At 40.6% G+C, this 12,842-nt stretch overlaps 1 protein-coding gene across 4 annotated transcripts in view; it reads right to left on the reverse strand.

Annotated features, from left to right (window-relative positions):
* ephb2b (eph receptor B2b) overlaps positions 1 to 12,842 on the reverse strand; it is a 165,250-nt gene that overhangs the window by 49,460 nt on the left and 102,948 nt on the right. For all 4 annotated transcript variants that reach the window (XM_020643414.3, XM_020643413.3, XM_065955069.1 and 1 more), the window contains exon 4: positions 156 to 311. In XM_020643414.3, the coding sequence (XP_020499070.1) occupies positions 156 to 311 (156 nt within the window). The remainder of the gene's footprint in view (positions 1 to 155; positions 312 to 12,842) is intronic.

Genomic DNA, 12,842 nt, shown 5'->3' on the forward strand with positions numbered 1-12,842 from the left:
TGAACCCGGGGCTCTTCTGCTCGCGGGTGTGAAATGTGCGTGTGTCAAAAGAGTTCATATTCGACATCAAAGGCTTTGTGGGTATGTGTAGTGTAAGTGTTTGTGCGGCGTGTCAAGTTAGGGTTCAAATCTAACCACTTCAGTACTATACATACTTGTGCAGGGCATCTGGAGAGGATCTGAGTCGGTGCGGTAGTATCCATTCCGGCAGACGCAGTTGATGGCGCCTTCGCTGGTGGTGCGACTGTTGATGGGACACTGTAAGCAGGCTTCATCTCCCTGTGTCGGTTTGAAAAAGCCCGAGGGACAGGCTGAAAGACAGAAGAGGAATACGTATGAGAATAAAGAACAAAACAAGTACAACCGCTGTTCTTCAAAAGCAACGCAAATGTAAATGACATTCCTGAGCATACTGTTTTTAAGCTCTTTCAAATATTTTTATTTTCTAAAATGTCACATTTTCCAGAGCCCAAGGTGACCTCTCTGAATGACCTGTTGTTAAGCCACAACTGAAAACCCAAAGATATTGAATCAATAAATATTTTAAACACGTTTTGTTCAACGTTCAACATTCTAACAATGAACCACAGACTGTATAAAACATGGATATACTGTAGTACCTATCTATTCTCCCAAGCATACCAATAGTTTTCTGTTTGTGTGTGTGTGTGTGTGTATTGGTACATGTGATCTCTTGTGTGGCTATTGATGATGTGTTGTACTCTTTAACTCAGTAGAATGACAAATGGAGCAGCAAGAAATGCAGCCAATCTCACAGATGACTGGAGTAGATCCTGAAGTATGTACTCATTCAAAAATAGACTTTGAATCATGAATCCACAACCGTTTTGAATCGAAAATAGATTCTGAATTGAATCATGGATTCCCAGCCCTGTTTACGTGCTTATTTACATACGCTTCAGATTATTCCGCTTATTCCGTATTTCAAACTTTGTTTCCCATATTTCCAGCTACAGCTCATTTGATGGTTGTTTTGTAACATCTTGCATCACATCAGACGGCGTCAAGTGACCAGAACTCAAAACAAACCCAGAAATCACACACAGCGACTCAAATATATAAATATACATCAGCACAACTGACTTATTAATACACACCAGTGGAGCCTCGCATGTGAGGCAACTCTCCGCACATATGGCAACATGGCAACATGGTGGAAGTTTGCTCTGAATTATTCACCGCGCTCTAGTTGACTGAGACATCTCTGAAGTGCCCTGCTTTCTGGTAAGAGCCCTTTTAGAGGCCTCTCTGTGGAAACCTGGGAGGAAAGTTGCTTTCTTGATCGAGGCGGTGATGGACCTGCACACTTCAGCTACCCATTCAGTTCTGTGTTTGTGTGGGAGAATCACAGGCTGTGTACGAGGTGAGTGTGTTTGTAGGTTGCCATAAGCGTCCGTGAGTGCAGCGATAAACAAACTAACTTAGCTGTGTGTGAAATCCCCTTCTCCTCTCTTGAGTCACATTCTGCCTAAACCTTCCCCGCTGAAGAAAATGTTTTTTGGGGTTTTTTTTTCAAACGTTTGCACCTGCACCATGTCAAGAGCTTTTTTTTTGTTTGTTTTCTATCTTGGGCCAAACCAGCAACGGTTTTGCTTCAGGTAATCCAACAGCTCCCACCTGCCCCTCAGATAAAGAAGGAAAACACTGAGGTGTGGAGGCAGCACAGTAACATGAAGAATTCACACATGGGATACGCCGCATGTCGAAAGTTTAAACCCCTCAGGCCTGTCAGTGCTGCAGTTTTGTGTAAAAGCAGAATAATTTATAGTGTCGGATGAAAGGAAACAAAGTCAAGAAGCCTCTACAAATAAAATCCTGTTGTTGTTGTTTTTTTAAACATGTATCTTTCAAAGAGATATTCTTTTAAATCCACTATGGAAACAGAATTATTATCTTGTTGCTCCCATATTTATCAAGCAATCAAGCAATCATGATTTGTATAGCGGCAATTCATAACCGCTGGCATTCCTGAGGTGCCGCTGAGGTGGAGGTCAGAGCAGGCTGTGCATGAATGAGGATGGCGGTGGTTGTGGGGACGACAGAGTCTGATGGTGATGGCTGGGCATCGGGTGGTGGGTTGATTAACAACACAGTCCGATGGTGGAGGCTGGGCGTAGGGTGGTGTTTGGGTTGACACAGTCCGATAGTTGAGGCTGGTTGTCGGGCAGTGGTTTGGGGACGACACAGACTGCTGATTTACTGTATTTGTGTTACTCATCATGGGGACAGTTCCCCCCCCAATTTTTTGGTGTGTTTCTAAAAGCTTACATTAACGTGGCTACAATTTTCTAGTAATAAAACTACGACCAGTATTTCATTCTGAGGCTACACTTGCAATTACAACTAAATTGTAGCATCTGGAATATGGAAACATCTGCAGCTGTAACTTCCATTTAAAGCAGTTCAAATCACAGGGCAGAATTAGTCCCTAGTCCAATCCCAATGTTTGTATTAGACGGACAAATCGCTGCACTCACAGACCCTATAGGCTGGAGGATTAATGTTCTTTTTTCCCCCTTCTTGTAACTCAAGAGAACATTACTCAGTCAGCACCATCGCCGTCTGAATATGGATGTTTTAGTGATTCAAAAATGGTGAAAGATGGAGAAGGGTTGTGGTAGAAGTTTGAAAAAACTTTCTTTCATAATAAATGAACCTTTATTCTTCACCTTACTACGCTGTGGATAAAAATCAACTGGCAGTTCATTTCATACGTGTTGATTTCTGCAGTTTTGTACGTTCATAGTGGTCCACCTTAGTGGTTCTTCAGCTCTTTTCTTAGCAATCACAAACCACCTTGTAATTATATTTTCAGCCAAGTACCCCCTGATCATCACAAACTTTTTTAGCTAGAAAATAAAAGCTTTAAGGAGGACATACAATACAGCGCTGCAGCATCAGTGTTTGTTTACCAGAAATAGGTGCACAGGTATTATGCAACAGTTTGCTATTTTCACCCCTGATGATGTTGTGATGATGATGATTATTTTATGATTGTATCATGCATGACCGATATGCCCAGCCCAAAACAGGCTTACAAGACACCATAATTAATACACAGACACCAAAGAACAAAAGTAGAGACTTAATAATAACAATACTAATGAAACGAACCATCCTGACGTTTCCTCCAGGCGTTGGAGACAAACGTGGCCAGCTTATTGACATTGGAATCAAACAACCTCTCCATCCTGTCATCATCTTTGCTCCAGAACATTTCAGGCTTTTGAGCCTGCAGTTCATTAATCAAAGGTGTTCTTAACTCATTGTAAAGAGGACATTTGTTGTTGTTGTTGTTGTTGTTGTTGTTTTAAATCACATTAAAATCTGTTTTGTAATACCAATGATAATTTGTAGGCTCTGTTTTCTTACTTTTTGTTCTAATTTGCTGGATGGTTTCTATGTTTCAGAATCAGAATCAGAATCAGATTTATTGGCAAGGTATGCTTACGCACACAAGGAATTGAACTTCGGTGAGCTGTGCTCTCATATGTACAGGTACAACATTAAATATCAACAATAAACATATTAAGAAAAGAATAATATTTACTTTATTTTATTTATTTTTGCAGTGACGGGTAAATTTGCTCGACTTGCCAGTCACGGTGGCAAGAAAATAAAAGTACCAAAACAGAGTGACTTTAAAATAACAAATTGATTATCTCGTCTCTCGAGGTTCATTTGTTCATTTCCAAATCACCTTAATGAGTTAGCCTTTGACTGCAATGGAAACTTTTACCAGCCTCTAAATATAATGAACTAAAAGCACAAACTTTTTCTCTGTTCATTAGCGAGACAAAGAGCATGTCAGTTTCCACAACAGAAAGGATTAATTTTTTTAGTTTTTTTATGTTCTCTCAAAAAATGTCTCAAAGCAAACAAAAACAATCTCGCACACGATGAAGTTCATTGCAACATTTACAGACGTTTTATTGGAGTTAATTACATTGCAAATAGATATCTTAAAAATAATCATGGTTTATCAAGATTACATTCTGCTTCTCATTATAGTACTTTTATTTTAGTAATACATGAATGACTGATATTTTAGCCCAGGGGTTTGTTGCCCCCCCCCTCTTGACAAACCCTCAGGCTGGATGTACAGACTGCCCAGGGCCAAGCGCAACAGATACAAACTTTTGTATCTTGCTCATGCAGTTAATGCACTTCATCTTCTTTAAACCACGACTGCACTTTTTTTATATTGCTACCATTCCAGTGACATTTTTTAGTTTTGTTGGTTGTATTCCATCAGGTTGTGTTGCACTGCCCTCTCTGTTTATCTGTTGTGTTTTATGTCCACTGCTGTAAATCAAGTTTCTCTTCCAGGGACAGTAAAGGTCTGAACTGAATGAGGTGAACTGAAACAACAGTCTATCTGTATATTACATCTATGGAGAGAGTTGTATTGTTTAATACATACAGTATGATGATCGGCTACACCATGTTTCTTAAGAGTGCTCATTATAAAACAGCTTCATTACTACAGTTTGTGTAAAACAAGAAGCTGTTTTCATTCACATCTTAACGTTCTCCTCTCTACTCTCCATGCATGAGCTTTGACATGTTTTTCTTCGTCTATGATTGATGGAGGAAAGGTTTTGGGCACAGAGCGAAACATGAGGCCTGGACATTCACGCTGCCAGTCAACAGCGTCTGTGAATGAGGCCCAGGCAACAGCTAGGAGGGGAATTGGGATCGAACCTCGGCGGCACCAGTCAGGTCTATATGTGAGAGCTGAGAAACACCAAAGGGAACTGCATAAAGAGGTGGTGAAGGAGGGGGGGGGGGAGGAGAGAGAGGAGAAGTGCAAAGATGAGAACAAAGAGAGGAGAGGGAGAGGGGAGAGGAGGGGGGCGACTGTGTGCAGGAGTTTTATATGCAAAGGAATTCAGTGTGTTACTGTGCACACAGGGAATGTATGAGCTGCAACAGTGTGCACACTGTGCAGAACAATCAGAACAATGACTTTCAAATCTGCATGTGGAGGGAAATGAAAGAATACAACTGATTATGGCCTATAAAGCCCCATGAGGCCTTTCCAACACAGTTGCCATATTTACATAATCAGTCAAAGCTATTGGATGTTTGGATATTGGACGGTAAGACGATGTTTGCTTTGGTATTGAATTTCTCTATTTGGATCAAAATGTTGAATTAGTTAACTCTCATTTTGCTCGGTTTAGAAAATGCTCGACAACCTTAACTTCACTTCAAGATAAATGCCAAGTATACCTTCTTGCATGCTTGGAAAAATCCTTTAAAAAGTCCATGTGAGTAAAGGAATAAACTTTTTCAGAGAGCCTGAAACTCAGTAACAGATTTAGTTTGGTGCCTTGTAGCTGCATTTGACTTTCTGCCATCCCAAAAGCATGTGTTTTGCATCATATAGTTTGAATGTTATTTATGAGTTTGACACATTTTATAGGTGAAATTAGTAAGATGATGCAAAAGATCGTTTTCCCTTTTCAATCAATGTGTCAAAAGGGATGAAAATAAACATGCTTTTTTAAACTTTTAGAGCCTGAATCTATAAGGTGGTTCTTTTGCACTGCGCTTTATTAATTCTTAACGTGGACATTCATTTGAAAAACGAAAATTGAAACTTTTAACTTCCAGTTAATTTGATTTTCGTTAACGTTAATCTTAGAGAGTAAGACGGATCAAGGACAACCTGCGTAGGACCATTTCGCCTCCTGTACTTTAGAGAGCTTAAAAGAATAACGAGGCAAATGTCAGTCTCTTTTATTGTGAAATGCTGCTTGACCTACAAGAAGTAACATACTTCCAGAGCGCCTCTAGAATGTGTCTTAGTCTTCATGACCTCTTCAGAACTCAAATCTTTTGACAATGCCAAAGCTGGTGTTGTTATTGTTTTGATAATACCTGTTAACATTAACATCCCTTTATAATTAAAGGAATCAACTGATTAACTGCTATCCAAGTTAACGTCTTTGTTAACAGATAAAAAAGCAAGTATATCCCGGTGTATTTTGCACATTTCATCTGGAGTCATATTAAAGTCTGATGTCCAGTTTATTTCCATTGTTTAATCAAAGCTTGTCGTTAATCTTGTGTTATTTGAGATGTATGTTTTTGTCTTATTGTGTAGCTTTATAGATATATACTGTGAGTATACTGTATATATTTATATATATAGTTTTATATGTGCATGTTCAGGTTTGAATAATAAAACTAAACAGTGTGTTTAACAGTCTGTCGATTTATTTCCTCTGAACATAAAAACAGATGCTAGTTTTTACATTTCACCAAAGCTGTCAAATATCAAACTGTTTTAATGTCAGATTGACATCTTCTAATGAATCTCAAGCTTGATCATTTTGTTTAACTTGAACTGTTTCAGCGCTCCTCACAGAGTTAAGACAGTTCCAAGTACGAGACTTGTTACAGAAAACAGAGGTGACATTTAAGTATGTTCTTCATCCATCGGTGTAAAGCTTCCTTATCGTGTACTTGAGAGTTATTACAGCCCCTGGAAACGGTATTTGTAAAAAAGCACTAGTATATCCATTTGAGGAGGACACAGGCTCATGTGTCATGGCACGCCTCTGTGCCCTGGCACAGCCATTATTTTGGGGGAAATATTTGGGGAATTTCCACCTCATACCAGGATGACAGATTTTAAGAGTTGCTAAGTTGTCTGGTGTCAGATGTAGAGAAGCGGAGACGAGCAGAGCTGTGATTAAAAAACAGATCAGAGCTTTAATTCCCCACCTCCCCGCCTGCCCAGACTGCTGCTGTTGAGCTGTTTGATCACCGTCCTGGCAGACGTGCTCGACAAGCGAGAGCTAAAGGCTGTCTTTTTTTTTTAGGATGTTTTCTCTGAGTTCAGATCTCCTTCTGGCAAGAAAAGCTAATTATTGCAAGAATATTCATTGACAAACGCTGCTCTGTTGTTCCTGCTTCCGTCACTTTAATAAAACAGACTGCCGTTAATATTTTTTCAATCTTATCAAGCAAACATGACTCTCTTTTTTTTCTATTAGATCTTTAAGGGAGCTGGAGCGTGGATTCTGGAAGTGGGACAAACACACACAAAAAATAAAAAACGTGGCAATAAGTCAAGAATAAAGGCCGTGAATAAAAGCTTTAAGAGAATTTATAAACTCTTCAGACTCAATTTAGCAAAGGCCCCGTCGAAAGGTCCAGATCACCTCAAAGTGGTTCCAGAGTCACTCGCTCTTTAAATCATATTTTTGGAAAACAGACAAAAACCCCTCCAAACCGTTTTGTTTCCAGTAACATTAAATCATTTAAAAACTCTGTATTACAAAACTTTAATCCAAGCCGGAGCCTTCAAAACAGAATATGAATAAAAAGCTCCCCCACACACACACACACACACACACACACATTCCAAACCCCCAGCTGTGTGTGCCTGTCTGCGTTTATGACTTTAATAACATATAGTGACATAAAGGCTTTAATTAGGGGGGGCTTTTGCGAGGACTCGCCGAATAAAAATAGTGCCGCGAGAGCTGCGAGGGGTCCGACGCTGCGCCAGGGTGCTAGTCAGTTTTTACAGCAGGTAATTTGCTGGTTGTTTCAAAGGTTTCCTGAGCGTTACAGCTGGGGAGATTTATAGCAGGTTGAAGAGGAGACCTGCAGCTAAAACCATCTGAGTGCTACAAAGTGTGCCGGTTTATGTGCAACTTTTTTACTCTCAGTGTGTGTGTGTGTGTGTGTGTGTGTGTGTGTGTGTGTGTGTGTGTGTGTGTGTGTGTGTGTGTGTGTGAGAGAGAGACGGAGGAGAAGCACAAAGAGAAGGGAGCAGAAAGATAGAAGCAGACAGAAAGATGTTTTTTCAGTGGGGCAGCCATGACAGACTTCTGTGAGCACGTCAGGAGTCACACACATACAGAACCTCGGAAGTGATCATTTGCTAACAATAGAACATTTGATATACATGTGCTAGCTCCAGAAAATACTCTCTTTGTGTACATAAAAGGGGACAAACAACAACCAGGAATTTGACATTTCCATCATGTCTGCCTGCGCAGTCCTGTACGCTGTAAGCAAACAGTCAGCTGTCTGATTCCAGGTGATCCAGCCCGAGGCCACACCCATCGAGGGGAATACAAAAAACAAAACAGCCTCAACAACCATCCAGTCTCTTTCAGCCACCATCCTTCATCTACACCACCCGACAGAGAGACTCTTTGTCCGCCAGCAACAACAGCACACCCCTCCAGCTCCCCTTTTCCAAACCCTGTTCCCCCTTTTCAGTCCAGCTCCCCCCCCCCCCCCCTTTAAAAACTGCTTTATTTAATGAACACACCATTAAAGAAGAGACAAAGGCAGGCAAGGTGCGTGTATGTGTGCGTTCTGTGTGTGTTCTGTGGGAGTGCGGTGTTCAGGGTGTGAAAGAGAAAAGGCTGGAGGGGGAGAGAAAAAAAAAAAAATCTGAGGTGCGAGGTTTTGTGTGCACAGCAGGAAAAAGTGCTGAAAGCGGTGAAAACGGCGAGCGTCAGAGGGTTTTCTGTGTGTGTGTGTGTGTGTGTGTGTGTGTGTGTGTGTGTGGGTGTGTGTGTGTGTGTGTGTGTGTGTACACGTGTGTGCCTGGATGCTGGGTGTTTCCCTGTATTCAACTGTGACCAAAACGGCTGCTACAGTGAGCGATGCACAAGTTTGGACCGCTGTTTGCTTTGGTGCTGCCTGTAAAAACTATTTATAAGAAGCTCAGCAGGGAGCGATCAGAGGCTGTCGTAAAGAGACGAGTTTCTCTTTTTTACAAGAGAGACAACAGGAGGCCATAACATTAAGACAACCTGTTAGCTTTAGCAGCAGGTTAGCAGGATATTTGGATTCACTAGAGGCCTGAAGATACAATAACACTACGATACTTTAGAGTCACAAAACGACATTTAAGCAATTGTGAGCTTTTGCAATATGCTTCGTAGTCTGATATCTGACTTGAGTTCCTTTCTTTAAAGCTCCCTCGAGGAGTTTTCGGCTGGTTATAAAACAGACTGAAATAAATACAAATCCCTCTACATGACTTACAAAAAGCAAACAAGACCATCAGGAATAAGACCGGCCATTTCTCTAAACTTATTTTAATGCCTGGCTGTCACACCTGCGACCGGGTTGGGGCCAGCCGAGGCAATTAACAACACTTAGCCATTGTTTACATTCTCCCAGCAGAGATGAACCGTGAGTGATACGTTGGACTGTTAAAAGGAAGCCAGACGAGGTTTGGTCTCAGAAAACACTACTTAAACATGTACAGGACAAAGATAATAATAATAATAATAATAATAATAATAACTTCATTTATATAGCACCTTTTAAAAACACAGGTTTACAAAGTGCTTTGACAAACAGCAAGAACAAAGCAAACTAAACCAAACACAGAAAAACATTAACAACAGTAAGAATATAACAGATGCAAAATACCAAAAATAATTAAAAACAATTCAACAGAAAAGAACCCAAAGTGCACGATACACAACCAGACATATATAACCCAACCATCATAAGAACCATCATAAGAACCCAGGAACACAAGAACCCAACAACATGAGCTGAGACCAAGAGGACCAAAGATTTAAAAAGATGTAAGAAACTAAGAGATAAAAGCAAATAAAAAGCAATGAGAAGGTAAGCGCAGTAAAGGAAATAAAAACAAGTGGTTAAAGGATCAAAAAACCCAAAACTATAATATTAATAAAAATTAAAATTAACTATAAATACGAAACATAAATAGACAAAGTAAGTAAGATAAGAAATTACCAAGTTAAAACACAAGAGGAGATTAAGATATGAGCATAAATACGAGATAAGACCATAAATAAAAGACAGTAAGAAGTAGAAGAAGATAAAAATAGTAAAACCAGTAAGAGAAGACATTAAGAAGACGACATCACATAAAAGCAAGTCTGTAAAAGTATGTTTTAAGAAGGGATTTAAAAGAATTGAGGGAGTCTGCGAGTCTTATCTCCTCAGGGAGGTCGTTCCAAAGTCGAGGGGCCCTGACTGAAAAGGCCCGGTCACCTTTAGTTTTAAGTCTCGACTTTGGAACGACCAGGAGGCTCCCACCTGAGGATCTAAGACTGCGGGCTGGCTCATATGGTGTCAGTAGCTCTGTTATATAGCTTGGAGCCAGCCCCGTCCGTGCTTTAAAAGTAATGAGTAAAATCTTAAAATCGATTCTAGAACGTACAGGAAGCCAGTGTAATGAAGCTAAAATTGGAGTGATGTGATGTCGTCTGTTACAACCAGTAAGAAGCCTAGCTGCTGCATTTTGGACCAGATAAGCGAAGAGATACTATGTAGAGCTCTGACCACAGGGGGAGCCATGATCAACAAAACGTGAAGGTCGATCACAGAAGCTTTGACTGCAAATCACATACACAAAGAACTATTTTGTCAACATCGCCTTTTCAGCCTGTTTTTCTCACTTTAATCATTTTCATAGCAGTAAAAAAAAAAAAAAAAATGACTGCCCAGATCTACAGATGCTTTTTTCCCCAAACTCAGACACAGGTGCAGACAGGCAGTGCACAGTGGTGATGCACAGGGTGTGAAATGAAACACATTTTAACTAACTTTCCTCACATTTTGCTGAATGAAAAGCAATGTATTTTTTAATTATTATTCTAACACCAAAGAGTGCCAGTTGGCTTAGCTGTTAGGTCGCGTACCCCATGTACAGAGGCTGTAGTCCTTAAAGTGGACACCCGGGCTTCCCCTCGGCCCCTTTCCCACATGCCATTCCCACTCTCCTGCTGATTTCCTTCTCTATCCACTGCCCTGTCCCCTAAAAGAAAGGCATGAAAGCCCTAAAATCTCAGAAACTAAATAATCTAGAGATATTTGATTTGTGTTTGCAGCTTTACCTTAAATTTTAACCTTCTTTTCCTGGAAAAGGAAATATGTCATACAGCCAGGTAAAAATCAAACATAAGAAAACAAAGACACACAGACTCAGGTACAAAAAAAATATGGTTATAATACATGAATGAACATATCAAGACACAACAGTGTTGTTAAGTATTGATTCTTGGCATCCTTCTATAGACACCATACTGCAGGGTAAAATACTGAATCAAATTATATCCCAGCCTATTGAATTGCCTCTTTTATCCTTCAACCACAACTCCAGACCCCCAGCCTTTGAGCTGGTCACTTGGAAGCAGAGAGTAACCTCGTGAAACGTCACTTAATGCCTCAGACGAACCAGAGGAGAGCAGCCACACAGGTTTTTGTTCCTTGGAGCGAGGACTAAGCCTCACCGCCATCCGCCCACCCCCTACCCATCACCCTCCACTGCCTCAGCTCTTCCACAGGGAACACTAGCCTGCACTGTTTGCAACACAGGGTCTCCTCAATTCAATTAGGAACGCGGTCCTCCTCGCCGTCTAATTCAATCATGCTTGTGTGAAAGCTATTAGACAACTGGCATTCGCTTCACCCCACACACACACTGGCACACAAATGAGATATTCATTTCTCCCTCTAGGTTTCCATGTCTGGTGCAATTAACAGGTCTGGGACTCTGCGTGGATCCTTCACACTGCAGGCCGGGACGGTGCCAGCACGCAATGGGGTGACCACCGACGACCTACAAGGTGTAAATCAGGCTACAAAGTCAAAGTCAAAGTCAAGGAGAGCGCAGGGTCACTTCAAGAGGTGACTCTCACTTTCTTGGAAAAATAAAACTCCTGTCTGATAGTTGACATTTATGACATGTTTGACTTTGAGCAGAAGCAACCGTGTATTACCAAATCCCTAAAAATAACTGGAAAGAAAGAGCGAGACACTTTTATAGATTTACCCAATGTATGAAAAACATTGAAACCAGTTATTTTAACGATTAAGTGCCACTTTTCAATCCATTAACTTAAGCAGTAAATCCCCAAACAAAAAGCCTCTGAGAGAAACAAAGACTCACACTGAAGACGGCATGTTGCACTTTGGACTACAGGAGTCATGATTTCTGTTCTCAATTTAAAAAGCGATCAAAAAAATCTTCCAATTATAATTTTTGAAATCACAGGCAAGATTCACGACTCTCCTGATACTTTAGAAGAAAGAAAAACCTTAAAAGCCAATACGATGCAGCTTTCTGATTACCTGCTGCTGTACTTTTAATTTAACACCACGGTCACTGCATGAGACGGGGATGACAGAATCAACAAAAACAGCTTCACCTGAACTGGAAAATTCTTCTGAAATCACCGGTGTGGCAGCACATCGCTTTCCGCTTGTAACAAAATTGTCGAACAGTAACATTAAAAATGACTGTTTGCGCGCACAAAAAGGTAATTACATAGCTAGCGACAATGGATATCCCACTGATTCTTCTGTTTGCATGCAGCCGTCCACAGTCCAATTAACCCCAGCGATGCAATCTGTTTTCTACCTTGTTTGTGCACAAACTCCAGCGCTGAATGCATCAGTCAAGAGGCTGCAAACATTCACTGAACGTTTGAAATGTTTACATCTGTAAAGAAGCTTTTTAGCTAGTGTTGCTATATTTATAGCGCGACCAATAATCTGCACCGTTCCTGAGAAATAGACGGAATAGTTCAAACTTGTCTGAATCTTGTCATATTTGTTGGAAAACTAGTGTGCAAATGTTTGTTGGCAAAGCTGTCAGTGCGGAAAATAATATTTGTATCAAATATTGACGGGAATCTTGATCTGAAAACAAAAGACTTGTTTCTTGAATCCAGAATATTTTTGCATGCAAATATTTCCGTCGTTGCGTTTGAGTGGATTTGTGTACAGGACGGGACTTGTATATCATGTGGTATGGGAGGACAGGCGGAAGATTGTGTTGTGACTTTTCCCTTCAA

The sequence above is a fragment of the Labrus bergylta genome, chromosome 5, assembly GCF_963930695.1.
Source record: "Labrus bergylta chromosome 5, fLabBer1.1, whole genome shotgun sequence".
Lineage (NCBI taxonomy): Eukaryota > Metazoa > Chordata > Actinopteri > Labriformes > Labridae > Labrus > Labrus bergylta.